A 23896-nucleotide genomic window follows, 5' to 3' on the forward strand; every position below is an offset into this window, starting at 1 on the left:
CCAAGTGTCTCCTGTAGCTTTCTTTTTAGTTGCAAAGCAAAATAATAACAATAATAATGATGATGACAAAGTGAATAAATCAGACTACACCTCTGGATAATGGCAGTTAATATCACAGTAAGAACAGCTGGATACAGGGATCTCCAGTCTGATACCCTGAAAGGGATCCAGTTCTCTCATGTTTGGTAACTTCTGAATTGAAACAGTTCCATCCCAGAGGGAGGATCCTTAAGATCAGAAGTAGACAACTCACAAGTCTCAGAGAATTCCTGAAACTTACCAGATGCACAGGCCCCTCCCCCCTCAGAATTACACAAGCATCAAGGACTACTGAGAAGACAGGAGACCTGGCAACCTGTCAGGCTGCCTGAAGACTGTGTGCAGAGCTCCATACATGCAGCTTTCTTGACTGATCACCAGTGCCTAGGTGAGCTCCCCAGTAACGCAGCTATGACTCAGACCATGCTCCTGTACGTAGGCCCTCTGTGCACATCTCTCTAGGAAAAAGTCATATACCTTATGAGGTTATCTCTGTTCAATGCACAATCTGAAAACATGTGCTTTAAGGGAGAGATGACTTTTATTTTTCTAAGACTGTGTGTGTATGTCTGTGTGCGTGCACACGTGTATAGGTACTGGAGTTACAGGCAGTGTGAGACATGGTTGCACGCTCTGGCCCTCTGATGCTGGCCAAGCACTCTTCATCGCTCATCCACCTCTCCAGGCCCAAGACTCAACACTGTAAAAGACTGAGGGTCGAAGAGCCCTAACACGCCAGTCCAGTCGGTCTAGGGCACTGTCACGCCCCTCCCGGAGAAACGAGTTCTAAGGCTTCGGGTTTCCTCAGATGGAAAGGCTGGAGGCCTTCAGACCTCGCCGCCTCCACCAGCACCTTCCCACACCGAGTCCGGCAGAAATAATAAGAACAGCTCTCCTCAGGGATGACCCGCAGCCTTGCACTATCACAGGATGTGCTCCTCAACCAGTGTGTGTGTGTGCATGTGTGCACGTTCACGCGTGTATTGTAATGTACACGCACATACATTCATATGCGTACTGTGTGTGCACATGTACAAATGTGTGCACATGTATGTGTGTGGAGGGGTTAACTCCTGCACTGAGAATCCCGGAATTCTGAACATAGCTTTTTTGCACTGTGACAAAAACTATCCTGTATGACCGAAATGTTTCCGTTTTCCACCTTCACTGTTTTGAGTCTCTAAGAGCCTTTCCAGTGGGATTTTCAAAACGTTCCTCAGAAGATGAATAGAACATGCGTTAACACAGCTTCCTGGGCTGAGATGGCCACAGCTGATGTCAACATGAGGACTTACTTAGTTCATTCAGAAAATGAAATACAGCCAGGCACAGCAGTGGCTCACGCCTGTAATTCCAGCACTCAGAAGGCAGAGGCAGGCGGATCTCTGTGAGTTCGAGGCCAGCCTGCTCTACAGAGAGAGCCCAGGACAGCCAGGCTACACAGAGAAACCCTGTCTGGAAGAGAAACAAAAGCACATTGGCAAGCACCATTTCTTCTACTTAGTGTTACAGACATTATTTCTCCTGCTCACAGGCTGGACAAACGACAGAGCTTGATCCATTTTTCACCTTTTTCTTCCCTCCCCTACAGACACACAGCAGTCTAGAGGGAACCACGAGGCACAGAGCAGACCTCTGGCAGCCTTGAGGGACAAGGGGTCCAGAGATGCACTTCCTGGAGAGAGACAGTTGCGGCTCAGCCACGCCCGAGCTCACATAAGGCCTCAGAAAGAACAGGTCCATTCTCGCACATTCTGCAGGCTGGTTAGACCTTCAGTGCAGAGGCTGGAATGGTCCAAATCCAAGGCCTAATTAAACATTACCTTGACCAGTTGTCCTCCTCTGTGTGACTTACTGGCCTCAGGGATATCACATCAGCTTCCGCCAACCACGAGCTAAGCATGTCCTCAGAAAGCACCTGAGACTCACGGCAGACTCCCCCACTTCGCTGTAACCCTCCACCTGACCGCTGTATTTGGGAACTATTGACTCAGTTTTCTTTGTCCTGTTGTATTTCAATGTTATAACATTGCTACGTCCTTGGAGCACAGCCTGTGGGAAAAGCTGAGCCTGTGTTCCCGGGCTTCGGGAGCACATTTGGTTCTGGAATAAACCGTCTCTTTTCTGGCGAGGTGAGTGTGACATTTTCACCATGGCAGAGCCAGGGTCAGGGTTACTAGTCCCTGGGCGCTATTCAACAAACACGGAGCATCACGAAATGCACAGGGCTGCTTTCCGGCTTGTGTCCCGAGGCCCCATCAGGGCTGGAGTCACCCCACTTGCTGTCTACTCTCTCCCAACACCCCTCCCAACAGTAGGAACAGTGGCTGTGGGTTTTGTGCCAAAGTAACTGTAGACGGATTCACAGTGACAAAAAACTCCTCTGAGCCAGGAGTGGCTACTGTTAGAAGAAGCTGCTTCTCCTGTTGGTGAGCCCACCAGGGTAGACCGAGGCAGATACAGCAGCCGAAGACCCAGCATCGTGAGCACGAAAGGGGCTGCACTTACGCCCTGTAGAAAATGACCTCTGGCTGTGAATTGGATGAGCTGGGGTAAGCCTGAGCCGTGAGGAAGGGAGAAGGCTGCAGAAGAGCCACTGCCTCGAGCATATGGCACCTTTTAAGCCCTGAGAACTCCATGTAATGAATGGACGGAAGCCAGAAATCTAATTAAATCTAGAAGAAGACAGGCCCAAAATGCTAAGGAGCTCACACGGCAGGGGCAGAGCTCTGCACTCCCTGAACCCTGCGTTGCGAGTGTTTCCTGGAGTCATTAAGCAACTCCAGACGTGGCCTGTATCATTCCCAAACCTGGCTTCGGATGCCAACAACTTTGTGCAGGACTGTGGGGCCACCTTCCCACGCAGCAGGGGTGAGGCTGAGAAGTCCTAAGGACTGGATCGTGATTATAAGAAAGAGGGAGATTCTGTAAGGATTGCCTTTTACCCAGAAAAGGAAAGGGTGTCCCCTAATTGCTTCGGGACCATTTAAACATTCATATCTCACAATGCAGGGAGGGCTTTCCGGAAATGAACTGGACAACAGTTCACCCTCAGCTTGAGGCACCGTCAAGCCTCTGAAACACACCTTTGTTTAATTCGGGGTACAGGCAAGTGTCAGGGAGTACACAAAGGTCAGATCATGGCATCCAGTACCTTCAGTCACCTGAGAGGGAATCAAACTCAGGCCATCAGCTTTGCTGAGTGACTGTCCTCTGAGCTAAGCAACTGGCATCCTGGGGTGTGTAGCTGTGCCCACCTCACACGAGGTAATCCAGCTGGGCTTGGTGGATTACAGCTCTTTTCAATCCCTGTCACCCCAGCCCTCACCCTATCCCCCATCCCCTCCCATCACCCCAGATATGGCCTATGTCTCTCCTTAGGAAGAAATTTTAGAAACATTAGGCCCTGCAGCTAGTGCCTTTATCCAATGAGCCATCTCACTGACCCCTAGAGCCCATCCCCAGATAGCCACCAGGAGCACCTGCCTGCCCACTGCAGGAGCACCGCCCATGCAGCCCCAGAATTCATCTTTCTTCCTGACTCTGCAAAGACAGCCAGCTTCCGGCACTGAACTGCATCCGCGCTTCAGAGCAAGGCGCGGACTTTTTCATGTGGAGAGATCATGCCTCAGGGCAGAGACTGGGTTACCGCTTCTCAGCTCCACTCCCCCCACATTCTCCATCCAACTGAACTGTGGAAACAAGGATACACACTGGCACCCGAGGCCCTCTCCTGCCAGTCACCTCACACTCCTTTACAGCACAGTGGCTTCACTGCTGCGCCTTGATCCCTGACACACGCCTCTGGCGGGGCCTTCACTGGCTCTCCCCTCTTTGCAGCACCTCTCCAGATGGTCATGTGACCCTCATGCCTTCCTTCAGGCTTTCACAGCCCTGACCTTCTTGGTGAGGCCTATCCTCACTCCTCCTTTGTGCAGTTATTCAAGCTCAGAGGCCCAAACCTCGAGCGTCCTGCCCTGTCAGACAGAAAGGGCCACTAAGCTGCTGGCTCATGCTCACACTGGTCCACATCCATGCTGCCACATTCTGGAGCATTCTGGAGGGTGCTACCACTGTGCCTTGTGGGGTTCCTAAGCACAAGGAGGCCCTGAGAAGAGTTCCCTCAGGCCTGAGTTCCAGCGCTGTCAGCCGAGGGTTCAACACTGACGAGGCAAAATCATGCACAGGTAGCATGCTTTAAACCGAGCACTCCTGGGGTCTGCTGTTCTCTTCCAGCCTCTAGCCTGCAGACATCTGGCACACTCTCACACAGATAGCACACACGTGTAAATAATATGAATAGTTAAGAAGTTTGCATTTACCCTAGCATAGCAGAAAGGAAATACACATTGAATGCACAAATTTTCATTTCTGAGAAAATTCATTATTCTTTAACAATCTTTCTTAACTATCTGACCCAAACTGTTACAGTGTCTGATCATATCAACCTTATTTGATAAGAGAATTACACAGAATTAATCAGCTCATTCTGGTGGGGATTTTTTTTAATCACTCATTTTGTATTATCAGCTATCCCTAGTTCCTGGTCATGATCTAGTTGCTCATGAATTCAGGATCAAATTCAGGTCCAATCTTAAAGTACTTTTCTCATCATTACACAAAGTAACTCCTTCTGCCTGTGAGGGCTGAGCCACGGGGTTCCTAAGGAGCATGCCGCAAGAGAAAGCCGCCCCTTGTCTCAGCAAACGGAGGAACAGAAAGAAGCGAAACAGAGGAGGAAACCATGTGCCCTGCGCCCGCTCACTGACCATGGTGCCCTGAAGGAGAGGCATGTTATAGAGACGCAAACCCAAGCTGACACTTCTGCCTTTGGCCTCTGAGTGGCCAAGTTGCTGACTGCATCCTACAAGACAGTACTTCTGGGGTTTGAGTGAGACAAAGGAGAGACGTAGGGGATGGGGCTACCCAAGGAGACGCTCAGGGGAGAAACAGAGTCAGTGTCTGTGTGGGCATCAGAGAAGCCTCCCTCCAACCTCCACCCGGGAAGTTTCTAGATCCCTGACTCTAATAAGATAATGGGGGAAGCCCTCACCCCACACCAGCGCCCAGCCAGTGGCTTGGGCTAAAGGGGCAGCCTCTTCCTCCCAGTCCCTGGAGCGGAGAAGCCAGCTTTCTGCTGCTTCACGCTCTACCTCTCTCACACGGTTCCCAGGGTGTTGGAAGCGAAGCCAGAATCGTTCTCTGGTCCCTTGAATTCCACAGCCTGTCACAGCCTCACGCTCTGGCCCACAGAGAAGTGTGTTTCTGTCCCACATCTCTAGGGACAGATAAAAAGAGCAGCAGGACTCAGGTGAAGTGTTTACCACTGTCTCAGCAGAGCGGGAGTGACACACTGCAGCCATTGCTGCTCCGATGACTGGGATCTGTCTGTCCCCGCAGCATGTTGTAGAGACGACTGGGATCCGTCTGTCCCTGCAGCATGTTGTAGTTGACTCAAGCCTGAATCCCATTTCCTTTCATCTCCACTTGCAGGAGAACTAGATTTTTCCCTCAGCATTTCCCTTAGAAAAAGCCCAACCCCAAAGACAAGCGGCTGTCAGACTTCTCTCACACCAAGTCTGAGCAGAAAGTCTTTCCTGTCTCACCTGCCGTTAGTGACACAACGTGATGTCCGGTGAGCTGACGCCTGCTCTTAAGGCAGGTGTATACGCTCCTGCTTCCACGTCCCTCACACAGCGCGTGCATTCTAGAGTGAAGGCCGACGGCAGCTCGACACTCCACCTAGATCACCTGAGGAGGAGGGCTGAGCACCAGCGTGGTCACGCACGGTGCGTGTGCATCACAGCACACATGGGAAGACCCGTCACACACCAGGAGATGAGGAGGGCTGAGCACCAACAGTGATCACGCATGGTGCATGTCACGTTCTTCAGGTGTGCATCACAGCACACACAAGAAGACCCATCACACACCAGAGCAAAATACTGGAGGTTTTTGCTCCTAAGCTCCAGTGGTCAGAATTTTAAAAATTCATAATCATCTACTGAATTCATCACTCTTCTCATCACTGTGACCCAGCAAATAGCTGACGAGAAGAAAAGTGAGCGAAGAAGGGTTTGTTTGGGCTCCCACTGCATGAGGGGCTAGAACCCATCATGAAAACAGTAGTGGAGAGACGAGCTTGCATCCCCGAAGCAGGACTTGAGAGTGTTTGGTCACATAGTAGGTCAGGGATCAGGACCACCCAGGAAGCAGGGACGGTGACAAACCGGAAGGACAGCCCCCACATTCCTCCATTGAGGCCCCACCTGCCAAAGGCTGACCAAACTCCCAAAGGACCAACACGCGTGCCTGTGCGTGGTATTTCACATCCATCCATTCAGTGTGGATGCTCTGAGGGCAATCAGGACACAAGCCCCAGCAATGTGGCTCCGTGCCCATGCCCCCACACACCATACTCTGGTGACTGCAAAGACTGACGAACGATGCCCTCCTTATGAACAACCTTCCCTGTGCCACACTGCTCTAGACAGTTGTGGTGCTGGTCCTCAGCTGGACACAGAGAAATCTACACAAGGAAAGTGGAAAGGACAGCCTTCAAATCAGGGAAAACCAGGAAGCCAACAGAATGGTGGTCCCCTCCATAGCTCCTTCCCACTCTGATCCACAGAAGTCTGTGTCCACACAAAAAGAGAAAGTACTTCTAAATATGAAGGATGAAATGCATTTCCGGAGTCTCTTGCAGGAGGACCAGAGAGAGAAGTTGGCTAAGTGGAGTAATGGCTGGGCCCTGTTTGCAAGTGTGTTCACTAATAATGCCCGATGCTTGAGGCAGACCCAGGGCCTCATGCTTCCATTTGAAACCCACACCTCCAACACCCACCCCTCTAGGCTTTCTTCACCAGAAAAGTGAAAAGGCACAGGCACAGCATAAACCATCAGTACCAAGGACACTGTGCCCATATTTGAGTGCTTGTCCTGTGTCCACAGCCTGATAGTGTGGGTCCCACTAACCCTCACAGTGACTAGCCGAAGCAAGTACTGAAACCACTCCATCTTAGGGTCTCAGAAATCGGAGGTGGAAAATCACATGACTATCGGACGCGGTGGGACGGAGGCAGCCATTCCTCTTCCGTGTGGCTGGTGAACAAGAAATCTGTGAGCTCACAACTCTTCTTACTCTGCTGAATCATGGCTTCTCTGGTTCCCAGGTGGATGGTGTCTTTGCTTAGCCAGCCCCTTCAGCACTCAGGTTCCTGGGCCTGGGCTGGCAAGAGGTGGACACCCCGGCTCCTCTGGCCTCACCAGGCTCACAACAGCACCCCCACTAAAAAACAGAAAAAGCCATCACTCCCTGGGGCCTGCTGTATGCTCATTTCCATCCACTGTCACGTCACCCTATGGGACAACTCCTCGGGCAGCCAAGAAGAGCAGGCTTCCCCTGGGGGGAGGGCGCTGTGACACGGTCTGTTCCACCCTTCCCTCAAAGTTCGCCCAGCCTTTGTTTTCACCAGCGATGCCAGGAGACCTGGCACACACCTCAGCAACTCCGTGCCTGCCATCTGCCCATAACTGGAGATCACGCGTCACTCAAAAGCAGGAGGCCCGATGAGCCGGCAGCTCACTAGTGGACTCATCGCTCGCTGCACAGAAGAACCAACACCCCACCTAGAGAGCGAAATTCTTCGATTGGCCTACGAGTCTGGACAGTGGATGCCCTGAGAGAGAAGGCGCAGCCTCTTCAACCCAAAGACATACTCTAGAGAGTCCAGCCCCCACCAACCGCTACCCAGATGCCTCTGGGATAAAGATGATGCATGAATTGGCCTGCAAAGTCCAGCAGTGTGGAAGGCAAGCTGCCTCAGATTCTTGAGATAACTGAAACTGACCCACAACTCAGCAGCCACGTGGGAAACCCCGTCGCTTTGCACCCTTCGCCTCCATGGCTAGACATCAAACCGGAGGACAAGATCAGAATGCTGACCCGGAACCTCAGACGAGCAATGCCACCTTTAATGACACTTGGCAAAGATGTTCATTAGAGAGGTCAGCGAGGTTAAAGCATGGCGTCTAGAGATTAAGCAGAGAAATTTCAATTTCTCACCTCCATCCAGTCACAAAAACTCACATCCTGGGAACAGAGCTCCATGGACATTTGCTACACTTGTGCCTATTTCAGCAGGATCCAGGAAGGGCAGAAGCCAGGGAAAGGAGTGAACAGACCAGCAGGTCCTAAGTGTAGGCGTGGGCCATCAGAGCAGCAGCGACTCCTCATGGTCAAGCTAAGCCATCCTGCCAGGGAGGAGCACTCTCTGCAGAAGGCCAGAGTCGCCTGCTCTGTGTCACTGCAGGGTCAGCACCGGGGCATTCAGAGCAATGTGCACCGCAGGATGGTGCAGCTGCCAGCCCGCTGCCGGGCGTGTGAGGTGGCTGGCTCTAAACCCCACTCAACAGCAATTCCAAAAGGCAGAAGGACCACCCAGTAGCCTTCAGGAGATTGTTACACACCTCCCCCATCCGCCGTGGCCCGGGGGAACATGTGCCCGCCCGCCAGCTTTCTGCTCTGCTCCTGACTAAATTCTTCTTAGACTCAGGAGGAGGAAGCTGGTCTTGAACCACAGCAGCTCCCAACTGCAGCCCAGAAACATCAGCGCCATCCTGGATCCTAGACCTCATGCCTTGCCTTCCCAGCAGACTGCACACGCAGAACGTGCCGTGAAGCACCGTAAACCGGAGTGGAGACAGCACAGCGGGGAAAGCCACGCAGGCAGGACAGTCAACACTCGGCTGTCCTGCAGCCCCAGCACCCACATCACGAAGCCAGGGGGGCTGTGCATGGCTGGAACCACAGTACAGGGGAGGCGGGGGCAGGCAGATCCCAGAACTTGCTGGCCAATCAGTGACCTCCAGGTTCAGTGAGAGACGTCTCAAAAGATGGACAGCAGTTGAGGAAGACACATTGATTTACCTCCTGCCTCCACATGAGTGAACACACAGTACGAGTGCCTTCACATGCATACACGCTACAGACATGTACATGGACACATACACATATACTACACACACACACATGCACAAGACATACATGCACACCCACACACAACTCTGAAAACCTCCATGTGAGGAAGGGCAGCCTGTAAATGACACGAAGCTAATCAGCCTCGCTATCCTTTTTTCAATTAAAAAGTGTCCCCTGAGCCATGCGCTGGGCACCATGCCTCAGAGGTCTGCCTGGATTCTGAAATCCAGATGTTTAACATGAAGAGGCACCTCATACAAAGATACAACATCGCTACAGCCAGCAAGCCGGAGAGAAAGCTAAAAATACGGAGGGGCGTGTTGATGAGCGGTTAACTGCGGAGTCAGAGGAGCTGATGCCGGCTCACCCGCATGCCGGCAGGGCACTGAGCTCACACAGGCACACATGAACACATAACACTTGCTTAAATCAAAAAACATAAAAAATACCCAAAGAACTTGCCAGTCTTGCATGCTGCAGAAGCTAGAATGGAGCCTGCATCAGTCCTGAGGAGAATCTATTCAGGTTTTGGTGAGGGTACTTTCTGTTTGCCAAGTGCTCTGAGAGTGCCTTTCGGGTCCTCACCGCCAAGGGCTCACGCTTTGGAGTGCCGCAGAGCGGCCATCTGCTCTTGATGATGATGGTGCTGGTTAAGCTTTTCCATCTCTGTGGCTTATTTAAATGAAGGATCTTTCTTGGTCAAAAATAGGTTAAATAAGGAGCCTGGAGAGATGGCTCGTCATTGAAAAGTGCGTACTGCTCTTCAAGAAGACACAAACTTGGTTCGAGCACTCACGCCAGATAGGGCATAACTGTAATTGTGTCTGTTATTCTAGCCCCACGCATCCAATGCCAGGTACCTTCTGGCTTCCAAGGGCCACCGAACTCTTGTACACATAACTACACAGACACACACACACACACACACACTTAAAATGATTTTTAAAAAGCCATTTAAATTTTTTGATTAAAGAAAACAAAAACAGGTGGCCATTCTGCTTTACTGTACAAAGCTGCCCACCTTGTGACAATCAGTGAACTAGGGACAAGGGAATCGCCCTGGTCACCATGGTTACCACCCCAGCCGACCCTGCAGAAGCCCTCAGGAAAACGTTCTGCCTGAGTACATCAGCGCAGATGGTCACAGCAGAGAGGAAGAGGAGCCGTGTGGGGCTCCCACAGTGCCCATGTTCCCACGCCACCCCTGGAACGAATCATTGGCTGAAGACACCATGTTTCTGAGCAGGTCATATGATAACAGCTTCTGGTGAGGTTCATCTTAACAAAAACCACTTCTCCAGTCCGGAGAGGAGCCCCCCACCCCCGCCAGCATTTCCCAGTCTTGCCATTAGAAAGGCCAGCCAGGAACTTAAGTGATGAAGGAAACGCCAGGAAGCTGCTTGGCTGTCCTTCCATATCTACAGGACACTCCCAAACCATACAGCAGCTGGAACACGACTGAGCCATGCCTGAAGCCCAGATGATTTTACATGTGCCCACACAGCTTGGAGAAGCTACACTGAATGCTTCTCTGCAGAAGAGAAGCGCCTGGTGCGGTCACGGTCCCTGGGCTCCCTACTCCTGCTCTCTAGGGTCTACAGAGATGAAGGAGGCAGAACAGTAACTGAGCAGGGCCAGGACATCAGAGACAAGCAAGGAAACCCAAGAGCAAGCTTTAAGGAGACACTGACTCCTCCTGCTGGCCCAGTGCTCCCTCCCCACCTGCACCCCCCTGTTCTGAGCTTCTTCCTTGGGGCCTAAAATTACAGAAGCAATCCTGACCCTTGCTACACACTGGACATGCTCAGAAAAAAACACAGATGCAAAAAAGTCCTTCTGGAAAACAGCTAGCAGAGCTAACAAGGGACTTGGGGCATCATTAGGAACAAAACTTCCAGGCCAATCATAACTTTATGGGACAAAAATCAAATTGTGAGAAAACTCAAAGAAAATGCCAGTCTAACACATGAAGCCTTGCACAGGAACAATGAGAAGTTGAGGGCTAACATCTGGAAACATCTGCTGTGACTTGCCTCATCTTCAAAAGAACTTTTGAAGACAGATGTAGCAGAATTTTAACCCAGCAACATGGTTGCTCTGACTGGAATGCAGACACACCCTTAGTACACACCTTTAATCCCAAACAAGGAAGGTAAAGTTAGTTTGTAGAAGGAAGCACCCATGTTTGAAAGTGATGTCTAACTGAGTGGCAGACAAAGTAACAAATCACAGAAAGATTTGGGAGGAAAGAGAAGCTGCTAGAGAGAGCAGCAAAGAGAGGGAGAGGTGACAGTTTTACCAAGAGAGTTATACAGAGTGAAGATGCTGAGAGAGAACAAGCTAGACCCAGGTAAAGACAGAACAAGCCAGAGAATGAAAAGGAACCAGAAGATTAGAACAGATTGTGAGAGTTAGCTTGAGGCCAAGCAGAGCAGTTCAGTCAGAAGCTGAGAGAAGCCAGTTTGAATCAGTCAGCTTGGAGAGAGAGGCATTTGAGATAGAACAACTAAGTTGAACCAGCCAGCCAGAGTTCAGTAAGAACAAGAAAGGGTGAGCTTATTCAGTAGTAAGTCTTAGAGGGTGAAAACATTCAAGAGTGAAAACATATAAGAGTTTATGAAGGCTAGAAGCTTCCAGGACTAGATAAGCAGTTGAAGACAGTAAGCCGCTGAGACAACAGTTACATCAGGTGAATAAAAATTACTTTTACAGACAGATGTGCACATCTTCTTCTTATTATTACTGAAAAGATAAGAAGATTGGACCAGAGGGCTTTTCATAAGCTGAGAATGAATGAATGGCAGTGAGTGCTGGCCTGGGCTTTAGCCAACAGAGTGACTTACACAGGCATTTCCAAGGAAATCAGAGTAATGGGGATCTTGCAGCATGTCTGTGGTGATGCCTATTGTCGACGTAACCATATCCAGATTCACCTGGGAAACAAGCCTCCTGGCACACTGTCCTGAATAGGTTACTAGGGTGGAAAGAATCACTCTAAAAGTAGGTAGCACCATTCCTTGGGCTTGGGCCCTGCTTGTGTCAAAAGGAGAAAGCCAGCTGAATACCAGCATGCACTGCTCTCAGCTTCCTGGATGCAGACGCAGCATGACCAGCTGCTCCCACCTCTAGGACTTCCCCACCATGACAGACTTTTAGACTTTATATGAACCAAAATCAAGCCTTTTCCCATAAACTGCTTTGGCCAGGGTGTTTTATCACAGCCACGAGACAAGTGACTAATATAATGTCCTGGTAAGAAACCCCCGCAGACAGTCCTGTGTGGGCAAGCAGTTGCTCTGGTCCCCTTATCACCACAGTCTGATGGCCTTGCCAGGCTCAGAAAGCAAAGGCGACCATCATGTTGGCAGGATAAAGAATGTGTGGTACCAAGCTGGCTTCGGTGAAGAGGGAGACCAGAAGCCAAGCTCTGTAAGCCAGCCAAGCCCCCCGGACGCCCAGAAGACGTAGCAAACCCTGAGACTGACCTCCACATCCCAGTAAAGCTGAACACGGTGCTGACGCAGCGGGGGAGGGGCGGCGGCGTGAGTCCATCCAGGCGCATGAGCAAAGCCGGGACACCAAACAGCACCAAGTACTTCACATAGAAGAAGAGCACCTGGGCCAGGGCCAGTCCTCCTGAAAAGCAAGGGGGGAGGGGGGCGTCAGCCACAGCAGCAAAAGACAGCGGTTCCCGTGATGCCCTGCCTCTCCACCAGCCCCTCCCCGCCCTCCAGGCTCCCCATCTGCACTTGCTCCCTAGTTGGTCCTGTTTGGGGCAGGTTGGGGGTGCAGCCTTCCTGGAGGAAGCAGGACTCTAGTTCTTGCTTGTGAGTGAACACTCAGCTTCCTGCTCTGCAGTCACTCCTCCTACCCCATGCTGTCCCAACCATCACTGACTCTCACGGCGGGAACCATGAGCCTGAATAAACTCTTTCCTAAGATGTCTTCCTTGTGGTGTTTCATTACAGCAACAGAGAGTAACCAACACAACAAACACTGAAGAGTTCTGCACACCTGGCCAGCTGCCCTGACCACCCTTCAGAGTCTGCTGTGACACTGAAGAGTTCTGCACACCTGGCCAGCTGCCCTGACCACCCTTCAGAGTCTGCTGCGCTACCCGGAAGGTCCCGAGTGCCTCGTGCCACACTGCTGCTGCCTCTCTGGGGCTTCCAGCCACATTCACTTTTGAGGTCTGAAGCTTCTTCTGAGAGGCTCAAGGAAGGTGGGAACAGAACCCACGTCTTTCCCATGGAGAATCCATGGGGACCTCTCGAGCCTTACGTCACATGCAAATCCCACTCGGCTTTCCTTCCAATGAAGAAACACCAGGAAGCCACTACGGGCCTCATGTTTGCTTATTCATTCATTTCTTATCCTGTGTTTGGTGTGTGTGTGTGTGTGTGTGTGTGTGTGTGTGTGTGTCCATCTCAGGCTAACCATGAATGTCTTTTCTAATGCACCATCCTTGGTTTTATTTTGTTTTACATTTGTGTGTGTGTGTGTGTGTGTGCGCGCACACGCACGCGCCCGCACTTGGAGGTCAGAGGACAACCTGCAGGGGTCACTTTTCTCCTCCTACCATGCAGATGCCATGGAAAAACATTTTATATATCCACTGCATGTTGCTGGGTACTTTTATTTCAACTTGACACAAGCTGGAGTCATCTGAGAGGAGAGACCCTCGTGAGAAAAGTCTCCATAAAATCATGCTGTAGGCAGGCCTGTGGAGCGTCTTCCTAATGAGTGACTGATGGGGAGGACCCAACCATGGTGGGTGGCACTATCCCAGGCTGACAGACCTGGGGTCTGTGAGAAAGCAGGCTGGGCAAGCGACATGCAGCAAGCTAGTAAGCAGCCCCCTCCGTGGCCTCTGCATCAGTTCCTGCCTCCATGTTCCTTCCCTGCTTGAGCTCCTGCCCTGACTGTATTTGATTATAAACTGTAATACGGGAGATTAAGCAAATAAACCATTTCCTCCCCAAATTGCTTGTGGTCACGGTGTTTCTTCACAGCAACAGAGCCCCAACTAGGATGCACACATTCATGAAGAGGTAAGATACAGAAACTAGGCACACCATCTTAGACTAGGCACGCCATCTTAGAAACTCTCAGTGTGGGGAATGGGGGAGGATATCCCTTCCAGTGAAAGAAACGGTGGCAGCGCAGCACTGCTCTAAGGCAGGCTAAGCTCAGGTAAACCCTCTCCTCCCCGAGCTGCTCCTGCTGCTGGTGTTTATCGCAGCTGTGACCTTCAAACTAGGGCACCTGTTTCCTTGCTCTCTGCTAATAGCTCCACATGCTCAAGGTTGTCTGTCCAAGTCCTACCTTTCTTCAAGGCTTCACCTAAATGTCCACGCCAAAACAGCCACATGTCATTTTGCAAGTAAATAGCACATTACAACTTTCTATATGATCTTCAAGGCAGAGACCACAGAGGGTGTCACAGGCCGAGTGTGAAATGTCACCCACAGGTTCATGAACTTGAACACTTTAGTCCCCAGCTGGTGGCTGTTATTGGGGTTGTGCAGCCTTAGGAGTCGGGGCTAGCTGGAGAAAGTGCATCTCTGGGGAGCAAGCTCCTTGGCTCACAGACGTGTCAGTTCTTGCCCAAGCTCTCTACTGCTTCCCATTGGTTAACTAGCCCCCTGCACCCCACAGCCACAGTGACAGGCCACCACGCCTTTCCTGCCATGACGGACTGTAGCCCCTGATCCAGAACCCAGAAAACAATCCCTCCTCCTGCGAGCTGCTTCTGTCAGACACTCTGTCACAGCAGGAGAGGAGTTAACATAGCTGGCCTCCTTACATCCCTTTCCGTGCCCCTCCCTGGCCCCACATAGTACCTGGAGAATGGCAGACATGGGCAGGGGAATAAGGACTAGCTATATCTGATCTATAACATCCTGGCGTTTGTGCTTACCCAGCAATGTGCCTTAGTTGGGGCCTTGTAGAGCAGATAACAAAGCAAAGATTTACAGGGCCTCAGTGCCCTTCATAAGCCCCAGGACTGATAACAGTAGAGACTTGAACTCAACTGAGTTCCTAAAAACAATCAAGACGTCTTCCCCCAAATGCCAGGAAATGCCGCTTGTGATCTCTCCAGAGGATTCATGAACATTCACGTCTTGCTTTCTTTTGGTGACTATTTTATAATATAGACCATATTCTTTACAAACTACATAAAACATGGTGTTTTTGCCTTTCAATAAAACACTTAATCATGGGGCTGGAGATGGCTCAGTGGTTAAGAGCACTGACTGCTCTTCCAAAGGACCTCGGTTCAAATCCCAGCACCCACATGGCAGCTCACAACTGTCTAAAATGCCAGTTCCAGGAGACCTGACACCGCCACACAGACATGGAGGCAAAACACAAATGTAAATAAATGAAATAATTAAAAGAACACTTAATCCTTTCACATCCAACACCTGTCTTTTACACTATGTATGGTGAGGTGGTCCCCACCTGGCCACCACAAGTCACGTTGCAGATACCTTGGCATTCGGCAACCTTGCCCATCAGACCACGTAGGCGCAAAGCCCAACCCAGATGGCTAGACATGGGGCTCCATGCAGCAGCTGATCACGGCAGAGCACCTTGTCCACTCAGTGCTGCTGTCACCGGGTCACTCCGTTTCGCACAGGACACAGGAGTGTGGGGTAGACGGGGTAACCTTTTGGATTAGTTCCTGAGCAGTTTAAGGGAATCTGCAACCACCTCACGAAACAAACCATTCACAACTGTACAAGTGGTCAAACAGTGTTACATGTCAGTCAAGGGTTGGGGAGAGACATCTCTCAGCTCCGCCGGCTGAACAAACTAGAGACTTAAGGAACTCGGCTCAGTATAAGAGCGCAAGGAACATGGTTCAGTATAAGAGTGCAAGGAACATGGCTCAGTATAAGAGTGCAAGGAACATGGCTCAGTATAAGAGTGCAAGGAACACGGCTCAGTATAAGAGCATCACATGTAATTAGCTTATTTGGGGTGGTATGGGCATCTCAACAATACTGGCTCTTCTAAGGCCATGAACATGGAACACCCTTCTCTCCTTCCTCCCTCTTTCCTTCCCTTCCCTTTCCCCTCTTCCTCTTCCCTCGTTCTCCTTCCTTTCCATCCTTCTTCAGTTTTCCTCATGGAGGTCATGAAGATAGACGTGTTTAAGATATAGTTCTTGAAGTCCTAGCTAGAGACCGCAGAAAAGAGGAAAAAAATAAGTCCAAATTGGACAAGTCAATTTGCCACTCTTTGAAAATGAGATCATCTTAGCTGCAGAGATCAAGAACCATGAAAAAACAAAAAACAAACAAACAAAAAATAACCTGGTAAAACCAGTATTCAAATTCACCAAGGGTAAAGGACAAAAACTTCCAACATGATGGACTGGGACTACAGCACAATGCTGAGCAGCTGTCACCATGGGTGAGGCCCTCAGTTCAGTCCACGAACTCGAAACCAGTGCAGTACTCACCAACAATACATTGTCAGAAATGGAAATCAAAAAAGCACTAACATTGACAGTAGCTACAAAAATAAGTTTCACCACGATGAAAAAGACTTTTGACCATGAAAACTATAAAACACCATGAATTAAACTGAAAAGGAAGGGAAAGAAAGGAGAGAAGGAAAAAGGAAGAGGGAGGGAGAAAGAAAGAGTAAGGGAAGGAAGGAAGAGGGAGGGAGGGAAAGAAGGAAGAAGAGGGAGGGAAAGAAAGGAGAGAAGGAAAAAGGAAGAGGGAGGGAGAAAAGAAGACAGAGGGAAGGAAGGAAGAGGGAGGGAAGAAAGAAGAGGAAAATGTCCCATGTTCATTTTCTAGAAGAATTGATATTGTTGAAATGGCCATACTACCCAAAGGCTCAATGTAATTCCTATCAAAATACCAGTGGAACTTTCTACATAGCTAGAAAAGAATTATAAAATTTGTTTGGAACTAGAAAACACTCCAAATAGCCATCATGCTGAAAAAAAAATGAACAATTTAGAAGGCATTATACTATCTGGATTCAAACTATAACGCAAAGCTATAGCCATCCAAAGAACATGGTATTATATAAGATAGACACATAGACCAATAGAATAACTGATCTTTCACAAATACTAGTAGAAAATGTCGATCCTCTCAACAAATGGCACTTGGAAAACTAGGTATTCGCCTGGAGAATGAAAACAGACATGTATCACTCACTAATTACAAGAACTCAAATACAGGAAAGGCTTAACCCTTAGACATGAGACTTCTAGGGAAAAGGCACAGGAGAAACTCCAGGATGTTGAGACCACTGTGGATATTTTTAGACAAGACCCCAAAACAGGAAGCAAAAGCTGAAATAGACATGCAGGATTACACCAAGATAAACCCTTCAGCTCAATAATAATTAAAAAAAAAAAAAAAAAAGATTGGAGAAGAGACACCACACCTACAGAAAGGAAAAGTGTTTGCAAATTGTCTGTCTGTCCAGAATAGATCAAGAAGTCAGTAACAAAAAGACAAACCAATGAAATATGAAGTAGACATTTCTCAAAAGAAGAGAAGCGCGTGGCCAGCGAGTGTGTGGGAAATGTCTAAGGCCGGTCATCGTCATAGGACTGCAAACCAAAGCCGGAGAGGTCGGTTCCCACCGTGGTAAGAATGGCTTTAATCCAAAACAGAGATGGACATTTGCATGTGGCACGGGAAAGAGAACATTATGCACTGTTGTAACAGAAGACAGAAACACAGAAAACAGCACGAGTTCCCGCGACCGCTAAAAGCAGAGTTCACATATGACCCAGGCATCCCCCCTTGCGGGAGCCTACAAGTCCAAAGGAAACCAAGTAGACATCCAGGAAACCAAGGAGACATCCAGAAAACCAACAAGCCACCTGGGAAACCAACGAGGCACCCGGGGTTTACTGCAACGCGGTTCACTCCACTCAGAAACGAAGAGGCTAAGTGCCCAACGGTGGGTGAGCGGTTAAGAAAAACAACACGGAGCATAAACACAGTGGAATATTGTTCCTACCGAAAGAATGAGGTCCTGACATTTGTGACAGGAGCCAGAAGTGAGGTCCTTGTGCTAAATAAAATAAGGAGAGAGGTACAGAAAGACAAACATGTCCTCGCCATGTGTGGCAGCTAAAGAGTGGGTCTCCTGTTAGGCTGAGATGAGAATATGATACAAAAAAGAAGGGCTTTAAATGTTTCCTACCTAAAGAAATGATGTTTGAAGATATAGCTGTGTTTAACCTGATTTAAATTCCATACAATGTATACATGTATCAAAAAAGTATAGGAACTTATCAATACATGCAAGTTTATGTTTTATATTCTAGGTCTGGTTAAAATGTTCTTGTGGAATGTATACAATTTACCCTTGTTCATTCAAATGCTCATTTCTCTACCCCACTATCCGGTTTCGATCCAGACAATATATTGTGATGTTTATTCTGAGCATCACCTGTCTCAAGTTTGTGTAAACATGCCACCATGTGTTCTTGTATTGTTAATTAAACAACCAGCCCCAATGCTGAGCAATGGAAAGAACAGGGTGGGACATCCTGGTCCGGAGGGGAGAGAGAGGAAGCAGAAGGGAGGAGAGGATACACAAGAGAGGATCCATGTGGAGAGATGAACTGGACCGAAGATAAGACTAAAAGCAAGTATAATGGGTGAAATCTGAATGACAGGAAACTATGTGCGTTTGGAGGTTTAGGATGGAGTAATTATTACCCAGCATTGTGCTCTAGGTTAATTAAAATAATCCTAGTCTCTGTGTGGTGATTTGGGTATACAGCAGGTTTAGGAATAACCACTGCTTAACTAAAAGATAAATCAATAATAAATATTAATCATCCACAACAACTAGATTACTAATCTAAGCATTAAAAATATAACCTCTACTCCTAGTATGGCCGCAGATACTCTACGTAATCAAATACAGGCATTATTAATGACATATTAACGACAAGGCAGACTGCAGCCAGCAGCTGACCCTTGGTGCCCAAAAGCAGCTGGTCCCAGGAAGCCAGGCAGCACCTGCCCTGCCAGCACCTCTTGGACAAGCTCCTGAGCCTGTTTCTAAGAAACTCTGGTACAGATGACAGATTCTCCATGGTTTTGCTTTCCACATCTCCAGAGGAAAAAATCCAGAAATACAGACTTCAGAAGACCTAAGGCGCATGCTACCCCGAGCCTCCTGACAGAATCTTAGCCACCCCTCCACCCTGCCTTGGCTGCCAATTACTTCTTCCGCCCACGTATCAGTGCTGGATACGGTACCCACACGGCACTCCCTTTTTACTGGCTGGTTAGCAGACTGACTCCCAGGGTATCACAAAGTTTGCAAATAATGTTACATAGTAGCCAACTCTACATTGCAATATCCCCATCATCCAGTTCCTTTTGCAAGCATTGTGCCACTCACACATGACAACCGGGTGCACTGTGATGGTTTGAGAGATCACATTCACATAGCATAAATTGTGTGTGCGTGTGTGTGCGTGGATACACCAATATCAAGTGTCTTCCTCAAGCATTCAACACATTTTTTGAGACAGAATCAATCACGGAACTTGCTGATTTAGGCTAATTGACAGGTCAGTGGGCTCAGAAGATCCCCCGTCTCCACCTGCTGGTGCTGAGGTCACGGGTACACACATGGAGCTGGGGATCAACTGCAGGTCTTCATGCTCACACACCAAGCACCGCACCCCCAAGGCGGCTCCCCAGCTCTCACGCCAGGTGACAGTGTTGTAATTGCTGTTTCACTGTCAGGCTCTCGTGGGCCTAGTGTGTGAATGAGCCTTTCCGATGGTGTGGACTCTTGGGGAAGCACATTATGCAGTCTTCAGTCTCCACTGGCGTCTTGAAATGCCCCTCGTGGGTGTTTATTTACCGAGCATGAGTAAAAGAATGAAAAAGGGAAGGAAACTGCAAGACAGAAGTGCTGGACGAGAAGCTATCAAGGCGTCCTGGGTGGAGAAGCAAGACCAGAGCCGACAGCTTCAGAGTGACATGTGGACAGACAAGTCCTTGCTGCATGCAGGTCCCCCAAAAAACAAGAAGCCAGGCTGTGCCCTAAGGTGCTCAGCAGCTGAGCAGAGAGGATAAGACAAGGGGCTCCTGTGCTCCACGCCGGAGCTCTGCAGAGATGAATCACCTTCCTCAAGAGAGGCCTGGGCGATCCTGCCCCAGAATGCATAAGCCTTCCCAACCACGAGAAGGCACACAGAGAAGCGAAAGGAGAAAAGAGATGCGTAAGAATGAAAACCACCCAGGCCAGTGGCTGTGACTTAGGGCTGCAACTGTGTTGATCTCGTTTACTCCCTAGGCTGCGTGAACAAATATTTGCAGCATCTTCTTTATTACGTCTAAAGTCTTGTGTGGCGTGTGTAAAGTCTGTCACAGGCATCAGCAGGACAAGCTTGACATCACCCAATTCTGAGCAGTGTCCGCCTGGGGGCTGAAGAGATGGCTCAGCACTAGGACTACTGGCTGCTCCGACAAAGGGCTGGACTCAGTTCCCAGCACCATGTGGACCCTCACAACCATCAGTAACTCCAGCTCACATACACACAGACATGATTAAAAATAAGATTCTGTTCAGCAGTGGCAGCCAGCAGCTGTGAGGCAAGAGGAGCCTCCATCTCGGCTACCTCATTTACTAGACGCAGGTCCAGCCGCAGGGTGGACGTGGAGCTGGAACCTGTAAAACAGGCCAGAGGACAGGGCAGCCAAGCAGATTTAACACCAAAGGAAGCTACTGACACAGGTAAAAGCACACTCGGAAAAACAGTCTGGAGGCCTCACTCAAGCCGGACTCAAAGGATATGTGCTAAACCAAAGCGTGAGAGACAGAAGGTGCAGGTGCAGAAAAGGCACCATGGGCACAGCTGTGCCCTTCCTGACATGATGCAAGCCCACAGCTCAATGAAGCCGAGACGCTAGAGACAGTGGCCAGGGGAGGGCAAGCAGGACCTCAGCCTCCGAGAACCGCAAGCTCAGAGCCTACCAGCCTCCCCAAAGGAAGGCCAAGGTCAAGAAGTTCATCTGGGCCTTCAGCAGCTGCATCTCCCCTCGGGGCCTCCCGTCACTCTGTGACAGGAAAAACCGAAGCCCTCTATTCCCGGCAGCTAAAAAGCAAATCTCTCCCAGGTCATTGTGTCTCCTGCCAAGATGCCTGTAACCTTGCAGCTAATTCTCTCAGGGTTGAAAGGAGCAGAATTAACTCAGAGGCGTGCTGCCTCCCAAGGTGCTCACTCTGTGGACACTTGAAATGTGAGGAAATGGAGTTTAAAAGCGCTTCCTCTTATAAGGCTTAATCAACCAGTGTCTTTTCAAAGGAAGGGTATCCTGCTGAGGACACAGTTACCTCTACAAAACAGCAAATCCTTCTTGCTCATCCTTTTCAATCACTTTTATTATACATCACACTGAAGATGAAAACTGTCCAATAAAAGCGAAGAAGACCAGACAAAGCCTCTCATAAGCACAGGGTGTTCTAAACGCATTTTAATATGGGAAATGCTAACACGAACGCCCTGGGTACAGTAATAAAACAGAACAGGCATGCTAAAATTAGGGCAATAAATACTATTCCCCATCTTCGCCATGACACAATTACAATCCACTGACGTCAGCTCACACCCAATCCAGAAAAAGCCCAAGAGGAAGACAAGTGGGTTAGAATGTTGGTTGATCCTTCAGAGGATCCAGGTTTACTTCCCAGCACCCACATCTGGCAGGCTCCGACACCCTCTCTTCCGCCCTCCACAGGCTCCGACACCCTCCTCCGCCCTCCTCGGGCTCTGATACCCTCCTCCGCCCTCCTCAGGCTCCAACACCCGTGGCACATATTCCGACAAGCAGACACACACACATTTAGGAGGAGGAAGGGGATATCACTGCCACCCTCCCTGGAGGACCTGCTACTAAATGGAACCTACTTCTAAGCAGTCAAACCGTCAACCTGCCTGCTAAACACTCGGGTTTCTATCATAAATTGCTCGGCCCTCCGCCAAGAAGCTTCTTATTGCAGAAGACGGCACTTAGCACACTCACACCTGGCTGAAGCCCTGGAAGAAAGGCCAACGCCCTGCTGTGAGTGGGACATCTGGATCATTCCTTCTGAGGCTGGAGAACTCCGACCGCAGAGGAGGGGAAGGAATGGGAGCGGTGAGGTGTCTAAAAGCCATCCATGGACATGCATGACCAGTGCACTCACGAGCTCATGGGAGCTATGATCACTCACAGAAGACCTGCCTGAGACTGAATCCATCAACGTCCAACACAGAAGGAATGGCCAAGACCCCACTCCTCCCTGAGGGACATCGTGGCTGCTGGGAAGGGAGTTGTGTGGCCAGTGCTGAGCGGCTGGTGCTCCAGAACAAGCCCCCGTCCCGGCTCATGCAGGCAAGCCCAACTAATTCAGTGCAACATGCACACACAGAAGACAAGTTGGGAGGAAAGGAGTGAGGATGACGATGGCGAAACAGGTGCCATGACTGAAATTCATTATGCACACAGACAAGACTTGGAAAAAAGCTCTCACAAAAGAACAGCATGTACACCCAGCCAGCCAGGCTCAAAGGAACCATGTATGACAGGAAGAGTTTACACAAGACCAAGTACTGAGACTCCGAAAAGGAAATTTTCAACTGAAGATGATGACTCAACTTTACCAAGAAAACGTGATGTGCAGAGTCTATGTGTAAAAGAACTGAAAATTTGCAAAATTAAAGGATTCTATTGTGCATCCTTCCAGGAAGAATTCTTCCACAAAAGGAAATGTCACCTCCCAGTGTATCTGATCACTCAGATTCATGTCAATTCTGCTTAAGAGAGAGATTTGTATATTTTATACATCTAAGAAGCTGTCTGTAATCCAACTCTCCAGAGAACAATCAACAGAAATCATGATGTCCTGTGAGAGTTGGAGCAGGGGGATGGCGGCAGGGTCCAACCATCCTGGAGGCGTGTCAGGTTCCTGGTGTCAGAGGAACCTGACACGCCTTCCAGTGACACGCCACTCGGGCATCTCTTCCCGTCTGCAACGTGCACTGTGGAATTGCCCTCTCGCCACATGGCATATCTGTAACTGAACAGTCAGGCTCGTCAGTGGTAAATCCCAGAGTACCTCTATGCTCACACTGCATTAATTTTAAATAACTTTAGAATTCTAATCCAAGGAGAGAATTTATAAAAATTAATTTTTCAGCCGTATCTTAACAAGCCTTGAAACGTTTAGCACTTCAAAAGAACAAAAGAGGGACAGGGCCCTGTGCTGTCTGCTAAACACTGCCCTCATTTCTCAAAACAATTACCAGGTGCCAAGTGTCTCCCTTTCTCCTCGAGACGTTACAGAATTAGCAAAATCAAGCAGAGGTCTTCGAAGGCATTCCATTTCCGTTTAGACGGGCACACGGGTAGCATTTCAGACTCAACCCTGCGCTACAAAGCCCTGGACCACACACTCTTAGGTCATGATCGTGTCTACACTGACCAGGCACACTTACAGCTTTCGAAAGACGCGCCAGTACACCCACAAAACCAACGGGGACCTGTTTTATCTGTCACTGAAAACTGAACTCCCCTTGTGCACGCTTAAACGCACTGCCAAAGCTCTTTTCTCACTAGAACCCCCTCCCATCTCATACGCCTGGATTTGTCACGCGTTCCCTGAGAAGCAACGCTGCTCAATGACAAGCTCAAGAAATGGGTTTGGTTTGGGTTTATAAGCTGACTCCTGTGCTCCTTGATCTCGGGCTCTGCCACACCAAACGGCTCCAGTCGGCCACACGCCTCCTTCCTAAGAGTCCAGCATTGAAAGGAAAATGGCTTATCTGCTGGAGATGCTATCGGGGACAGTGACACCATGACTGGACACGCCTGAGGACAA

The 23896-nt window shown here is 49.5% G+C and overlaps 1 protein-coding gene across 4 annotated transcripts in view; it reads right to left on the reverse strand.

Moving 5' to 3' along the window:
- Hhat (hedgehog acyltransferase) overlaps positions 1–23896 on the reverse strand; it is a 204030-nt gene that overhangs the window by 122409 nt on the left and 57725 nt on the right. For all 4 annotated transcript variants that reach the window (XM_060364950.1, XM_060364948.1, XM_060364947.1 and 1 more), the window contains one exon: positions 12505–12655. In XM_060364950.1, coding sequence (XP_060220933.1) covers positions 12505–12655 — 151 coding nt within the window. The remainder of the gene's footprint in view (positions 1–12504; positions 12656–23896) is intronic.

Source organism: Meriones unguiculatus, chromosome 11 (assembly GCF_030254825.1).
Source record: "Meriones unguiculatus strain TT.TT164.6M chromosome 11, Bangor_MerUng_6.1, whole genome shotgun sequence".
Taxonomy (NCBI): Eukaryota; Metazoa; Chordata; class Mammalia; order Rodentia; family Muridae; genus Meriones; species Meriones unguiculatus.